The following is a 17,196-nucleotide window of genomic DNA, read 5'->3' as shown; positions in this document are numbered from 1 at the left end:
GCTCGTTGCAGCCGAGGTTACCAGGGGTATCCTTGACGTGACCCTGGTCATTTTTGGGACGGCTAAGGAGGGCATTATGGAGATTATGGAGCAGAGACTCGGATCCTTCAGGGTTGAGATGACGATGGGTCAGATTGGGGCCCGAACTCCCTCGTTTCGGGAGTCCAAGGCGTGTGGGGCGCCAGAGTTTTTTGGGGCTAGGGACCCTATTGTCAGCCGACGCTGAGTGATGGATATCGATAATGCCCAGTGCACGAGTTCCTGCCCGGATGCGGCAAAGTTTGGGTTTGCTTCTTTCATGCTGAGGGATAGGGCCCTCGATTGGTGGGGCGAGGTTACTAATCAGGTGGGGCCAGCCGGGGTGGCGGAGATGTCATGGGCCAAGTTTGTTTGGCGGTTTGATTTGGAGTTTGCACCACCTATTGAGGTGCAACATCTAGTGAGGGAGTTTCAAGACTTGCAGCAGACCACCGAGAATGTGGTGGAGATCACCGCCAAGTTTCGGGAATGAGCTTTGTTGATCCCACAGTATGCTACCGATGAGGAGATGAGGCGGACCCGATATCATTGCATGTTGAGGGATGATATTCAGGAGTTTGTGAGATTTATGGGGTGCAAGACCCTGGATGAGATGATGGAGAAGGCCCGTGAGAGGGAGATGGAGTTGGATACCCGCACGAAGCGGAAGATTGAGCAGGCATAGGCAGTAGGGGGACAGGCTAAGAAGCCTAAGACCTCTGATTCTTCGAGTAGGGGCCATCAGGGTCGGGGCCGGTGTACCAAGTGCGGGAGGTTTCATAGTAGGGCATGTCGAACGACTGGGATATCATGATGTTACTCGTGTGGATAGCAGGGCCATGTAAGCAAGGATTGCCTCAAGAAGGGCCTAATATGTTTCCACTGCAACCAGACCGGCCATAAAAAGGCTGACTGTCCAAGGTTGCAGGGAGGAGGAGGAGCAGTGGCGGTGCCTGCACCAACCACACTGAGGATCACTGATGGCCACCCTGCTAAGGTGGATACCCCGACGGTGAGGAGCAGCGCGTTTCAATTGACTACCGAGGAGGCTCGAGCCGCGCCAGACGTTGTGGCTGGTACGTACCTATTATTCTCTGCTCATTATGATTTGTTTGACTTATGTATATATATTGTGCTCATATAGGGACCTTTTTGGTCAATGGTATGTCGGCGCATGTCATGTTTGACTCAGGTGCTACCCGATCGTTTGCGCTTAGCAATAAATTCCGGGACACGTTGGGGACCTTGAATTCCCTGCTCGAGGTAGATATTGCAGATGACCGCACCGTTAGCGCTGCGAGGGTGTATCGGGACTGTGTCCTGAATATGCTTGGAAGAGGTTTCGTGTCGACCTAGTCCTGATACCGTTGCGAGGGCCGAAGGTGATTGTCGCGATGGACTGGTTGGGGGCCAATGGGGCCATGATTGATTGCGAGCGCCAGTTGGTCAGGGTTCGAACCCCAGGTGGGGGAGAACTGGTTATTCATGGTGAGAGGGTATCGTAGGGACCGACCCTATGCTCGGCTGCGAGGGTTCAGAGCTTTTTATAGCAGGGTTGCACGGGATTTCTGGCTTATATCTCGGATATGAGAGTAGAGACTGCGACGGATGTGGACAGTGTACCAGTTGTATAGGATTTTCGGGATGTTTTCCTCGAAGAGCTACCAGGTTTGCCTCCGGAGATACAGGTGGAGTTTCGTATCAACTTGGTGTCGGGTGCCGCTCCAATAGCAAAGGCACCAAATCAGTTGGCACCACCATAGATGCAGGAGTTGTCTACGTAGCTTCAGGAGCTGCTAGAATGTGGGTTCATTCGTCCGAGGAGTTCCCCGTGGGGAGCACCGATCCTTTTTGTGAAAAAGAAGGACGGATCTCATAGGATGTGCATCGATTATAGGGAAATGAACAAACTGATGGTGAAGAACCGTTATCCGTTTCCGAGGATCGATGATTTGTTTGATCAGCTTCAGGGTGCGTCTTGGTTGTCCAAGATAGATCTTCGGTCTGGGTATCATCAGATGAGGATATACCGAAGACAACTTTCAGGACTCGTTATGGACACTATTAGTTTGTGGTGATGACGTTCGGACTCACCAATTCCCCAACAACGTTCATGGACCTCATGAACAGAGTGTGTAGGCCGATGTTGGATCGGTCGATGATTGTCTTTATCGGTGATATTCTGGTCTACTCTAAGGCAAGGGAGCAGCACGAGCAACATTTGAGGGAGGTATTAGATACCTTAAGGTAGGAGAAACTTTATGCGAAGTTATCCAAGTGTGATTTTTGTCTGTGGGAAGTATAGTTTTTGGGGCATGACATCAATCAGGAGGGTATTTCGGTTGATCCAACCAAGGTTGAGGTTGTGTTGCGGTGGGAAGTACCGAGCTTAGCGGGCTACTATCAGATATTTATCTAGGAATCCTCCAAGATTGTCGTGCCTCTGACCCGCTTGACCAAGAAAAATGTGACTTTTCGGTGGGGTGTGGATCAGCAGATGGCTTTTGAGACCCTGAGACGGAGGTTATGCGAGGCTCCGATTCTAGTACTACCTGAGGGTTAGAGGATTTGGTGGTGTATTGCGATGCGTCGACCTCAGGGTTAGGTGCGGTACTGATGCAGAGGGGGCATGTGATAGCTTACGCCTCGAGGTAGTTGAAGCCTCATGAGGCGAATTACCCCACTAATGACCTGGATTTAGGGGCAGTGAGGTTTGCCCTCAAGATTTGGAGGCACTATTTATATGGAGTGCGGTTCACTATCTATACCGATCATAAGAGTCTGAAGTATTTGATGGATCATCAGAACTTCAACATGCGTCAGAGGAGGTGGCTGGATGTGCTGAAGGATTATGATTGTGAGATTCTATACCACCCAAGGAAGGCCAACGTGGTGGCCGATGCATTGAGCCACAAGACGGCGGGGTCCCCGATTAGGGACATTTGTATGAGGACGACTATGATTTCGACTTTATTGGATATTATCAGGGAGGCCCAGGTCCAGGTCCAGGGGGCGAAGAAAGAGAATTGGAGGATAGAGAAAATACGGGGGCAGTATCCTTTGTTTGTTAAGGATAGCCGCGGACTTTTGACACAGTGTGGTTGAGTATGGGTACCGGTGACATGGGGAGTGAGGTAGAGGCTACTAGAGGAAGCGCACAAGTCCAAGTTCTCTATACACCCAGGGCTACAAAAATGTATAGGGACTTGAGGTTGAGCTATTGGTGGCTGTGCATGAAGCGGGAGATCGCCTGGTTCGTGGAGCGGTGCTTGACCTGCAGGAAGGTCAAGGCCGAGCATCAACGACCTCATGGCAAGGTTCAGGCACTACCCATTCCCTTGTGGAAGTGGGAAGAGATCACCATGGATTTCATCACAAAGTTTCCTAGAACGGAGAGGGGAGTGGACGCTATATGGATGATCGTGGACAGACTGATGAAGAGTCCCTACTTTATTCCGATTTCCGAGAGCGTATCCGCGGAGAAGTTGGCGGACATTTATGTACGCGAGGTGGTGGCTATACACGGGGTGCTCGTGTCTGTAGTCTCCGGCAGGGATGCCCGGTTCACTTCCAAGTTTTGGAATAAGTTTCACGAGGAACGAGGCACTTAGCTACATTTTAGTATGGCATACCACCCACATACCGATGGTCAAAGTGAGAGGACGATCCAGACACTGGAGGACATGCTCCGCGAATGCGTACTGGATTTTGGAGGGAGTTGGGATACATATCTCCCGTTAGCAGAGTTCTCGTACAACAATAGTTATCATGCTAGTATTGACCGAGCTCCATTCGAGATGTTATATAGTTGGAGGTGCCGGACCCCAGTGTGTTGGGACGAGGTTGGGCATCGGGTCATAGGGAGCACTGAGGTAGTTCTGAAGACTACTAGATTGATCCAGCAGGTGCGCGACCGGTTGCGAGTCGCGCAGAGCCGTCAGAAAATTTATGCTGACCAACGGAGTTCGGATCTCGAGTTTCAAGTGGGGGATTTTGTATTACTGAAGGTGTCGCCTTGGAAGGGATTATCAGGTTTCGGAAGAGGGGTAAGTTGGGGCCTTGGTTCATAGGCACGTTCAGGATTACGGACCGAGTGGGCAAGGTGGCATATCGTTTGGAGCTGCCAGAGGAGCTAAGTCATATTCACAACACCTTCCACATGTCTTAGCTTCGGAAGTGTGTTGATGACGAGTCTGCATTCGTCTCTTTGGATGACATTTAGGTAGATGGGAGCCTAAATTATGTTAAGAAGCCGGTCACCATCTTAGATAGGAAGACGAAGGGCCTTCGACTCAAAGAAGTGAAGTTGGTAAAGGTGCAATGGTAGCACCGGAAGGGCTCCAAATGGAATTGGGAGCCGGAGCAGGAGATGCGGGAGCATTACCCTGAATTGTTCACAGTTGCGGACTTCGAGGACGAAGTCTGGTTCAAGTGGGGGAGAGTTGTGACACCCAAAAAACTGGTATGTCTTGAGACCCTCAAGAATTCTTATTTTTGCATATTTGGTCCCTTGAGTACGTTGGGCGTACCTATGGGTACGATTAGCGTACTTTGCCTGATTGATCGCGGAGGAGCCTCGCGTACGCTGGGCGTACGTGAGGGTATGCCGGGCGTACGCATCAGAGGGTCAAAACCTAAATCACGGACTTGTTCCCTACTTAAACGTCTTTTGGCCTCTTAGACCAAACCCTATCAGTCTCTTTAGCCCCATTTCATCTTCCTACAGTTGAGTTAGAGTGTGAGTGAGAGTTTGAGCCTAAGAAGAGGGTTTTGGTTGTCATTTTGGAGTTCTTCTAAGAAGGAGAGTTGTTAAGCAAGCTTAGATCAGTTGGGTGCTTCAAGAATCTGCTTTTGGGTAATCTTGCAACGCTTCTGGAGGTAAAAAGCTTGTACCTTTCCATTTAAATCTTTAGATCTAGCTAGGGTTTTTGGATTTTGGTCCATTTGTTGGATTTTAGACCTCTTTTGGTGAGTTAAGCAACTCCATGAGAGGATAATGGTAGATCTGAGGTCCCTTGGTCGTTTTGAAGTATAATAATGGAGCCTTGGTTGAAGTATTGGTCTCATGCATGGGTTAAGGACCTTGGAAAAGGTCTTAATGAAGGTTTTGGGTGTATGTGAGGCATGCAAAGGCATAAAGTTGGCAACTTTATGCCTTAGGACGTATTAATCAATTTAGATTTGGCTTTTGGATGTAAAGGAATCGAGTATTAAGCACTTAATGAAGAAAGTGCTTAATCTGGAAGAACGTTGGGTGTACTCAATGTACGTTGGGCGTAGTCCTTAAAACCCTAGTACGCTGCACGTACCAGAATGGTACGTCGAGCGTACGCGCTGTAGATTGGGCCATATCTGTTTTGGGCCTTTGTGCTTTTGGGCTTCATTTTGGTTAATGGGCTGGTTGCATTTTGTGAATTGTGGTCTATTTATTTTGTTATGGGCCATGAATACTTTGGTTGGTCCTTATTGGGCTAAGAGGCCCATTGATAATTTTGTACTAGGATTTTGGGCCCATTAACAAGGGAAGGATAATTGGGCCTCATGGAAGGATTTGGGATTCGGTTTTCCTTGATTAATTTAAGGTCCTAACATTAATTAATATTATTTGTCTAGCACGGGAGGTTGCAGACTGTTAGGAGAGCAACTTTTTGTTCAGCAGACTGAGGTGAGTCTTCTCACCATACCCATGGGTCTAAGGCACCAAGGCCGGTTCATTATGTGATTATGGTATATGTGTTAGACATTCTGTGATCTGATATGATATGTGATTGTGTGTTTTGCATGAAGACCCCGGGGGGAGCCCGTGGCATTGGATGTAAGACCATGTGGGATAGCCCATGACAGTCCTAGGCAAAGACCGTGTGAGGTAGCCCATGACATTGGATGTAAGACCATGTGGGGAAGCCCATGGCATTCCTAGGTAAAGACCATGTGGGGTAGCCCATGGCATTGGATGTAAGACCATGTGGGTTAGCCCATGGTAGTCCTAGGTAAAGACCATGTGGGGTAGCCCATGGCATTTTTGCAGTTTTATGTATGCATGGCTTATGTGATATTTGGGTAGTTTTAATTAGCTACTAGGATATGTGTATATGTGGTGTGTGGTATGTTCTGGGGAACTCACTAAGCATTTCGCTTACAAGTTGTTGATTTGTTTTAGGTACATCTGAGCCCAAGGGCAAGGGCAATGCGTGATGGCGCGACGTGCACTCTATCTCTTTTTTTTCACTGTTAGGGTTTGGGGATACTCTGATGATTTGAATAAGTTGTAATGAATTGTTGACTTGAAAACAATTATGTTGGGATTTCATGGTTTATGCAAATATGTTTTATTAATTAAAAGTGAAAATTTTCTTTAAAAATTTGGGTTGTTACAGAAACCCTCTTTTCAAGACTTTGATACAAATTTGTTGTGCTAATTAATATTGTTGATTGTGTTTGTGAAAGAAAAATAGATGAAAACGAGAAAGAAATCTATGAACAAAATTTGGCACTTATTTTCTTAGTGATAAAATCGTATATACCATAGCAATTGAAAGAAACAAACAGGGGAGTGAAAATATCATCCTGAAACTCTTTGTGAGGGTGTAGAGAATGGTCTACGGTTTGAAGGCGGTAGGAGGCGGCACCACCAAGTTGACGATTCCGAGCAAGAAATGGTACTGTTCGAATGGTGGTTTGCGGGTTCTTCTTCTTCTTCTTCTTCTTCTTCTTCTTCTTCTTCTTCTTCTCTCTCTCTCTCTCTCTCTCTCTCTCTCTCTTAGTTTGTGTGTCTTTACTTTTATCATATGTTGTTAATTGAATGAGTCGAGAATGATATCATTTTCATGTGTTGTAAGTGGAAAAAGATGAATACAAAAAATAATAATAATAATAATAATAATAATAACTAATATGAGGGTCATATGACAATAAATTAAATGGGTTGAGAGGAATCTCCTACGGACCAAAGTCAAAATTGATTTTGACTTTTCCTTTTTTACCAAATATTCTTGTATTTCATTTAAAAGGCTTTTGACTCTATTTATAAGTCAGCTACAATCACAAATTAGTTAACCGTTGATTTTTAATTATGATTGATGTGGTGAAACTAAAGAATTAAAAAAATATATATATTTTTAAATAAGTAGTCATATAAAGGTATATGCCCTCACAAAAGTTAATCTCGTTTAAAAACATGACAATACTAAAAGGAATTAAATTTAGAAATGTGTAGGATAGTATTTTCATTCTAATAATGAACAGTGGAAAACACAAAAGTAGAAGAATCCAGATTCTAAAATAGAAAGAAGGAGAAAAGAAGATGGTGGGGGTATTTTTGTCTAAACATATCCGTAAACATTGCCTGCAACAATTCAAGTTATATAATTGTAAATTTATAATAAAGACACTAAAATTATATATATATATATATATATATATATATATATATATATATATATATATATATATATATATATATATATATATATATATATATTGGAAAATTAATAACAAAAATATGTTTTTATGTTCCATTTGTCGCCTTTTAAACGAAACAAGAGTATTATTTTAGGTTATAGATATATGTTAGTGGATGCCATCACATGCCTAACATCATCCATCCAAAAACATGTTCATTATTTGTGGGCTATTATAATATTAAGCTTCTAATTTAGGCCCATTTCTTTTTGTCTTTTATTTACCCCACGTCAGATTCATATTTATAAGAATAAGTAATAAATTTGGTCCCTGTATTTAGATATTTATCATGTTTTAGTCTAGAATGATTTATTTTTACAATTTTAATCTTATTTCATGAGTTTATGACGTTTTGGTACCTGAAACAAACATTAGCTCGTATAGTTTATTATATTTTTGTAAAATGACTAGTTTATTAAACGACTATTTTGCTATAATTTTATTGTTTAGCTCTAAATAAGACATTCTTTAATGACTCGCCTCATCTTCTTTCTACCTTAATTATTATATTTTCTTTAACTCCTTTAAGTGATGCCAACTTATAAATCTTTATAACAAGTCAATTAGGGTCGGGTCGTGCCAAGAGGGGCCCCAAAGTTATATATATAGCCTCATTTAGATTGTTATTGATATTAATGTTTTAGGTCCAAATGTGAAATATCTCTCTTTCTTGTGTGCACTTTAGAAATCGAAAGGCATCTTGATGTTTGATTGTCTAGCACTTTGTTTTTTAAGAAGCATCAACAATCGAAGGTCTCAGTTCTCCTTGTAACTTACGACTTCATCTTCATTCACAACTTATTTTTGGTTTTCAAATAAGCAGGAAACGACTAAAGCCCCAAAGCATTAATACTGAAATTGGTTTTTAATAAACAAGTGATCTTGTTTTACTTTTATCTGCTTGTTAATTGATCAATTTCTTAACTTAGGTGTTTGCTCAACAAAATCAGTATCATCAATAATTTCTCAAGATTATTATAAGAAAATTATTGTCGATTTGTTAATGTTGCCAAAGTTGTCGAGGTAATGTAATTCTCTTTGCTTGTTTTGTTTCAATTTGTTTATTATTTCTTTCGAATTTCCAATCGTTCTTTGTTTTAACGAGATATACATTGCCAAAACCCTAATCTATCAAATTTGATCTGTAACGCCCGACTTTTGAAGTATTAATTATTTCCTAAAATTATAGTTGGGTCAAATATAGATAAAAAGACTATTGGATTGGACTTAAGCAAAGGGGCCAAGGAATTGGGCCGCCCATAAGACGTACGTTGGGCGTAATCTTGGCATACGCGGGGCGTAGAGGCATGCATCGGATACGAGGGGCACGCGCACGTACGTGCATTGTACGTGAGCAGATACCAAACCCTAATTTTTAGGGTTTAAGACATATAAATGCCCTATTATAGCCACCCCTGGCCTTCCTACCAGCCCCTTCACCATCAGAAAACCCTAATACGCCTGATACTCCATTGTTGTGTGTGTTTGACCTTTTTGAGCTCATTTTGGTGAAGAAAAGCTTTGAAGAAGAGAATGAGAGGTTGGAGAAGAAACCTTTGAGTACGTTGAGCTCAGGGATCTGGATTAAGCTCATCATTTGGCATCAAGAGGAGGTATAAAGCTCCTAAATTTCCTCCTCAATGTTTAGATCTAGTATTTTGGAAGATTTAGACCTTTTAGGTCCAAAGATTAGATCTTGATCATGCACCTCCGATTTTGAGCTTAGGGTTGCCACCATTGAAGCTCAATGAGTCACTTTAGCAGTAAAGTTGCAAGCTTTGAGGCTTTTATGGAGCCATGCAAGAGATATAGCCTTTTCTTTGGAAGTTCATTGTCATTTTTAGTGTTGGGCTCATTTGGTGGGTTGCAAGCCACCAAGTGCCCAACTTTAAGGACTAGGACGAAGCATGAGATTCAGATCTGTAAGTTAGACGTTTTGTCTTAAGGGATTAAGTCATTTTGGAAAAGATGGCTTAACAGGAGAGTACGTTGGGCGTACACGGCAGTACGCGCAACGTACAAGCTATTCAAGCAGTACGCGCAGCGTACGCTTAGTCAGTGGGTTTTAAGTTATTGGGCCTTGGTTTGGGCCCAGCTTTGGACGTGACAGTAGTTGGGCCATGATGGGACTTCAGAAGCCAGTTAAGGGCCCAATAATTGGTTTGGGCCCGGAAGGAAAGCCCATTTGAAGAGTTGGACCCAATTTAGAAAATTGGGCCATTTGGGGACTTAATAGGCCCTAGTGAGGACTAGAAAGGATTGGGCCTAGGTCATGGCCCAAATTAGATCAAAAGGGGTAAAATAGTCATTTTACCCATAGAAAGAGCCATCAATTTTTGACTAAATGTTTATTTGGTCATTATAGTCGGGGAGTAGTTGGAGCAGTCGACGGTGTCACCTTTGCACGAGTTATTCAACAGCCTATTGAGAGGTGAGTTACCTTCCAGTAGAAGTGGGTCTACGGCCATAATGCCGACCCACTAGTAGGAGATGTTTGTTAGATGATTGTCTTTGTGATATTCATCTAGGATTGCTACTACCTGATGTGATTATGTGCTAGCATGATATGCTATTTGTGATAGAGGTAGTAGAGGGGATTAGTCCTCAAGTTCGATTGTTTGGACCGAACGGCAGGTCGGGCACCCCAGATATGCCTGACAATATGATTATGCAATGATATTATGTGGTAGTAGTAGGAGGTGAAATAGTCCTCGTATTTCGGTTGTTAGGACTGAAAGGTAGGTCAGCACCCTAGAATGACTTGATATGGGTAGGTCAGCACCCCAGAAGGGCTTGACATGGGTAGGTCGGCACCCCAGAATGGCCGGACCGGGTAGGTCGGGCACCCCTAAATTACCCGACAGTATGTATTCTATGTGATTGTATGGTATGTGGTATGATGGGGGAACTCACTAAGCTTCGTGCTTACAATTTTCAATTTTGTTTCAGGTACCTCTTCAGTGAAGGGGAAGGAGCCGGTGCAGTAGCGACACATCACACTCACACATGATTTCCGCATCGAGTTTTCTGGGATTGTCCTCTGGTTTTTATTACTATTGATGATATGGTTTTGAGACACGTTGTTACAGTTTTATAAATTGATTTGACATTGGTAATGTTTTTGGTAAACTATTTTATCAGTTACTTAATTAAAAATGAAAATTTTGTCCTTGAAAATCGGGATGTTACATGATCCGAGTTTAGAGGTTTTGAAAACTAAGTTTTTTGCTATTTTGTTGAGGATGGTTCGTTATGGGTTAAGGTGATTTCTGAATTGTATAGTTATCCTCGGGGTGACATTTTTGCAAATTCTAGGAATTTTAACTCAGGGGTTTGGTTTCTGATTGTTGCTTCTATATATACAATCCACAAGAGAGGTGTTATTCCTCGTTCTTTACACGGAAAAGAGTTGGGGACGAGAGAGCCAGTCGATTTTGGGATTATCTTTGGATAGGTGATATGTTGTTAAAAGAGAGGTTTCATCGGTTATATCATCGTGAACAAAATCAGTATTGTTCTATTGTTGATAGATGGTCTTATGGGTGGTCGTGGTCCTGGAACCTACCGATCCATAGTGGTGCTTTGTAGTGACAATATGACGAGCTATTCACATTTCTTGGTAATTTTCGAATTGTCGTCTAAGCAGGATTCCTAGAGGTAGAAGGTTGATGGAGTTATTGGGTTCGCATTGTATGCCATTCGCTTGATAATTGATAATAGTTGTCTTCCAGATGCTTCTTCTTTTACGAGATAGGATCGATGTTTGCCAAGGAAGGTTGGCGGACTCATATTGATTGCCTTCCCACAAGGTGGAATCTAAGTCATAAAGGCTTGAATTTTCTTTCTTTGATGTGCTCGTTGTGTACCCGACAGGTTAAAAAATAGACCATATGTTGATTGTTTGTGATGTAGTGAATTCTATTTGGCAAAGGGTTTTTAGGTGGGTTGACTTTGTGTTGCCACGATGGGACACATTGCGGGACATGTTCGATTGGCTAGATGCGCTTTCTCTTTCAAACAATAGGAAAGAGACTGTGGACTCGATTTAGAAATTGGGTGTTGTTTGGGGATGTTAGTTTGAAAAGATTTTATTTTTGATGATGTATTTGATTTCTCATATAATTGGTTTGTTCATAGAAACAATAAGATTAAGGCTAGTTGAGTTTTGCGGATTCAAAACTCACTTCTACCTATTTCTTTGTAATTTGCTAACATTTTGCCAGTCTCGTGTTCAATAAAATTCAGTTGTTAAAAAAAATATATGATTTGCATTTTTCACTTTTGTAATACCCCTTGCAATTGATAATTGAAAGTAAAAGAAGCAAAACGATATTCACAATTGGACTTATAGGGGCAAAATATTAATCTCAAAAGTAAACTCATATGATCTATACAAAATCTAGTAATTTGTTGATTACTTAACGGATTTTTCAACACAATCTAAAGTGGTGTTTTCGAATGCTTTTTAAAATGACTTATTGTTTTTATTTTTAAATCAATAAGTTAAAAAGATGTTTCAAAAGTGTTTTTTTAATTGGCTTTTTTGGCAACACAAAATAAAGAGCTTTTAAAAAGCTAGTAATTCATATTTTTTGAAAAAGTCAATAAGAATTTTTCCAAACAACCCTATGAAGTTAAAAAGCACTCCCAAACACCCCTAACATTAATAATTTAAAACAAATAAGGAAATTATAAATAAATATATTACATTTTTTACTTAAGAATGCTTATTTATGTTGTTTCTTCATTTCTGGTACTATGAAGAATACTTTTCTTCTTGATGTTTGCTTAAAGGCATCCAGAGTGTTTAAATTATAAAATTTACGCAAAAGCATATATTTAAAGCAATTTTTTATGGCTTTTTTCTATATAATATCGACTATTTATTGTATTCATTGAAAACACTGCAAAAAAAGGATGTAAAATTCTATATGAATTTCTTTTGGTGGGGGCATAATCTGATTATTTTGAAAGATTGTAATAATAGAAATGGCAATGATGGGACTCGAAACAAAACATGCAACATGCCTTTTGTTTTTGAAGAGACTAGAAGTAGAATCTTTTACTACTGACATTAGATTGGTAAATGTGGTGTAAAATTACATACTTTATTTGAATGTTGTAATGATGCTTGAATTCATCACAGGGTATATTCGTCATTTTCATTTGAAAGAAATATCTTGCCATTTCACTGACATCAAAACAAAAGGGCAAAAAAACATGTGCATATGAATATCTTGCAAATTACGGAAAATAATAAAAAATACATGTAAAAATATAAACACATATTTTTTTGTAGCTTACAAAATATTGATAGTAGTCAAATAACAATATATCGCACAACTTAAATGATACACAAAGTTATCAGATATCAGTTATGGGTCATTTAAAAAAAAGAAAACTAAGATGGTGTTTGTTTTCTGTTCGTAGATTTTCTTGATCTTTTCTGTCTGTACAGCTCAGACCACGCACAGACATTAGCCTTCGCATACTGTTTATTTTTTTGAAGACCGTAGAACTAAAAATATATGCGCGCCCTCTTCTTGACGCATATGTGGATCAGAGTTTTCTAATATCTTCAGACATATTATATCCTAAAAAAACACATATGTCTTTATTTTTTTTAGTTTTTTTGAATTTATATTTATTCCAACTTTATTAGTGATAAACAATTTGAAAAAATAAAAGTTACAATACTTAAAAAAAGTTCGGCGACACAAACATGATATTTTTGACAAATTTATAAATAAAAATTTATTATAATAATGGTTGTTAAAGTTGTTTATATAAATATGAAAAAAATATATTCTTATATTTTTTGTGCTAAATTTTATAAACCATTATTTAATACAACATTGTCAATTTCTTACAAAAATATTTATGACACGTTTTTAATTGATTTAATTGAAAAAAATTGAAGTTTATTTCCATCTATTTATATATCAAATTCGTTGATTTCTAATTACAATGTTTAGGCATAACTTTACGACCAAAATTGGTTTTTATCAAATATATACGTTAATTTGTATAATTTTTATTTTCACTTTTTATACAATATTACATAAAAGTTGATTAAGATTTGTTAATCATTTATAACAAAGTCATAAATATATTAAAAATTAGTTTGTAGTTTTAAAAAATCAATTTGTTTAGATTTTAGTTTATTTTAATAGTCTGCAGATGTTAAAAAAACAAACAGTCTTCTTTTTTCAGACTGCAGACGTTTGGTCCACCTCTTCTGCTGTAGAGTTCTACAGATATGGTCTGCAAACTGCAGATATTTTGCCTTAAAAAACAAACTACACCTAAGATTTTGATCCCATTTTAGATAACATTCAAAAATAACAATTTACAATCTAAACCTAAAGTTTGATTTAATTTTTAGCCTGTGGTATATAGGTTTCTATATAGTAAAAAACTCTCTTCCAAAATATGATTAAAATGTTATGTTCTTTATACATTATGCAAAAAATATTTTATTTGTATAAAAACAATAGTTTGACCACTTTTATGGAAATTATCTAATTCTTTTGTTGCCGGATTATAAACTTATAAATAGAATAAAAAGACAAATAAACAAAAATAAATAATAAATACGATTTTTGAATTAAATTATAAGATACAAAATATTATCTAAAAAGTAAAAAAGAAATATCAAAATTTTAGGTTTTACTTCGAAATAACCCTACAATATTCGGAATTTTATTTAATTAATTTACAAAAAGAAGCAGATGATTACAAATCTTTATTCCTGACCATAAACACATATTAAACTTATAATATATATAATCAAATAAAATAGTGGATTAAGTATCACTTATTTTGTTAAATAATCGTTTATAAAGAGCACATTACAATTTAGATATTTAATCAGTAATTAAATCTTTTAAGATTATTTTCACATTAAGGCTATAGTCGATATAGTAACTAAAAAACTACCTGATAATTCAAAATATAGCTGTTAGCCGAACAAAAATTAGTTGATAAATCAGATGAAATATATAAAATCACATTTACAAGAATATATTTTTTATAACTAATTAAAAATATATTTAAAAAATTTAAAAAATTTTGAAAACTAATCTAAATGGGTTTTTAAAAAAATAAGTAACTTATAATCCATTTTTTATTTAACAAACATGACTACTTAAAAAATAAATTATTAACTTTTGTAAAGGGAGTATTAGAATGAAAAAAAAAAAAAAAGAAGAAGTTAAAAAGAGGGCATAGCAATGGTGGGGGATAACGGAAACATAACAGAGTTGACGTAGTGGGTTGAGGAAGTGTAACGGCGAGATGGGGCCCATGTGGACCATATCACCACCACGATGGCACGAACATTATAAAGAAACAAACAAAAACAATGAGGGATAAAAATGGAAAATAATAAAACTGAAAGGGGTAAAACAAAAAAATACAAGAGCTTTAAAACGAACGTGAGAGAAACAGAGAGAGAAAGAAAGGAGAACGGGCCAAGGCGTGCTTCTCTGTGAATCCTCCTCTCTCTCTTCTAACTTTCTTTTTCTCTCACTCACAAATACGCACCAAACAATAGTTATTAGTTGAGATTCTTTTCGAATTGCATATGCAAATCGAGAACGATTCATCTGAAGCTGTGAATTGATCAGAGAAAAGAATTTAGATCAGCTTTTCTTCTTCAAGGTATAAATCATCGATTGTTGTTTAATGTTTATCGATTCCGTGAGAAATTTGTTTATTATCTGTTGATTTGTTATTTGTGTAATCGATGTAGATATTTCTTAGAAGTTTTTATCGGTTTTGTATTCGATTTGGATTACCAATGAAATGCGTAGTTTGTTGTTTACACAGAGAACATGTATGTCTGCTTCCTGATTCGAATTATTGATTCTTGTTTCTGACACGATTGAGTTGAATCTGCAGGTACTGTTTTCGGATTCTCTGGCTATTGATCCGTCCTGAGAAATAATTCCAACGGTTTCTTTTGGTGATGGCGTCGTCGACGTTGATTTCGGATCCGGTAACGAACAACATCGAAAGAGCACGTGATTCATCGAAGAGAAGAAAGAAGAAGAGAATCCATAGGCAATCTACTGGCGATCAGACGATTGAGAACTCGAGTAACAATAACAACCAGATTATTTCATGGAAATCCGAAGCTCAGCAACAAGTATACAGCTCAAAACTCCTGCAAGCGCTCCGCAATGTCCGGATCAACTCCGGCACGTCTCCGCCTTCTGCTCCTCGCCGTGGACGCGCCGTTCGTGAAGCGGCCGACCGAGTCCTTGCAGTAACAGCGAAAGGTCGGAGTCGATGGAGCCGTGCGATTCTCACGAACAAAATCAAGCTTAAGTTTATGAAGAATAACAGAAGACAGAGAGGGACCGCTGTCACAGCAACAGGTAATAGCCGGTTAAAAAAGCCGCGAGTGAGTATTTTAAAGCTGAAGACAAAAAATCTACCGGCAGTGCAAAGGAAAACACGTGTTCTCGGCCGGTTGGTTCCCGGTTGTCGGAAACAACCGTTGCCGGTTGTATTGGAAGAAGCAACTGATTATATAGCCGCTCTTGAGATGCAAGTTAAAGCCATGGCTGCCCTCGCCGACCTTCTCTCCGGCGGCTCCAGTTCGACTTCCGGCCCCGGCACCGGCGCTATGATTCTAAGTCAGCTCAGTCTTAGGCAGCCACCACAGAGCTTGTAATATCCACTCTCTTTCTTCTTCCTTCTTCCTTCTTTTTTTCTGATTTTATATTTTCATCCACCTACGCCTCACGCCACTGTTCAAATTCATTCTCTACCTTTTTTTTTTTTTTTTTTTTTTTTTTTTTTTTTTTTCTGTGATGATGATGGTAAAAATTTGTCTTTCCATGACATTGTGTAGACAATAACACCTTAAAACTCACAGTCAGTGTCCATTCCTATTATTCTTTCTATTATACTATTTTTTTTTGGTTTTATCCTAAAATTACTACTAGTATAAATTTATAAATCGTCCATGTAATGCACTTACAAATATCGAAAAACAACCTATACTCCATGATTGAACTAGAGTTTAGTACAAATTTTTTACTTTATTGATTATACATCTAACTGAAATGAAAATGAACAAGAAACATAGTATTAGTTTTGTCACTTCTTTGATGCTATAGACTTCTAAAATTTTCTATGTGTTTGTACAATACCATTATTGCAATATAGAGTTCCATTTTTTACTAGATTTAGCGTTGTCTGCACTAAAACTTTTGTGTAATGTTTGTCATCCAATAGAAGATTGTATATCTCATATAAACTTATGTATGTCATCTCATCTAAACAGAATACTGGATATCTGATTTACCTCTCATAAAATGTTCTTTTAGTGGGAGGGAATGATCGTATCCAGAAGAATAACATAATACTTGTAATTAACAAAGACATGGTGGATGTTTAATGGCCATTATATAATCTTTATCAACATCAATACAAATAGTGGATATGATGTTTCGAGGATAAACGTTTGGTCATTTAAAAAGTTTATTTGGCAAAAGTTCTTGTGACCAATGGTGCAAGAGAGTTGAAAGACTAGGGTGTTTGTTTTTTTGCAATAGGGGCAAGAGACCGGGATTTTTGAACCATTGCTTATGATAATAATAATTTAACTTTGTTTGATTAACCACTTGGATTATACAATTATATATCAAACATACTTTACAACTCAAGCATTAGGTTTTCAATGTTAATAAACATGGGAGATGGGAC

General features: G+C 38.7%; 1 protein-coding gene across 1 annotated transcript; it reads left to right on the top strand.

Moving 5' to 3' along the window:
• The first annotated feature begins 14,925 nt into the window (after positions 1-14,925).
• LOC111911937 (transcription factor bHLH148) lies at positions 14,926-16,673 on the top strand. The gene is made up of 2 exons (XM_023907704.3): positions 14,926-15,141; positions 15,382-16,673. The coding sequence occupies exon 2, from the start codon at positions 15,449-15,451 to the stop codon at positions 16,157-16,159; it is 711 nt and encodes a 236-aa protein (XP_023763472.1). The 5' UTR covers positions 14,926-15,141; positions 15,382-15,448; the 3' UTR covers positions 16,160-16,673.
• Positions 16,674-17,196: the final 523 nt, after the last annotated feature.

The sequence above is a fragment of the Lactuca sativa genome, chromosome 1 (assembly GCF_002870075.4).
Source record: "Lactuca sativa cultivar Salinas chromosome 1, Lsat_Salinas_v11, whole genome shotgun sequence".
Taxonomy (NCBI): Eukaryota; Viridiplantae; Streptophyta; class Magnoliopsida; order Asterales; family Asteraceae; genus Lactuca; species Lactuca sativa.
This window is presented reverse-complemented; position numbering and strand designations above follow the sequence as displayed.

Bases quoted from the DNA above. Each gene is read 5' to 3' on its own strand.
- LOC111911937 (XM_023907704.3), top strand. From the start codon at position 15,449: ATGGCGTCGTCGACGTTGATTTCGGATCCGGTAACGAACAACATCGAA.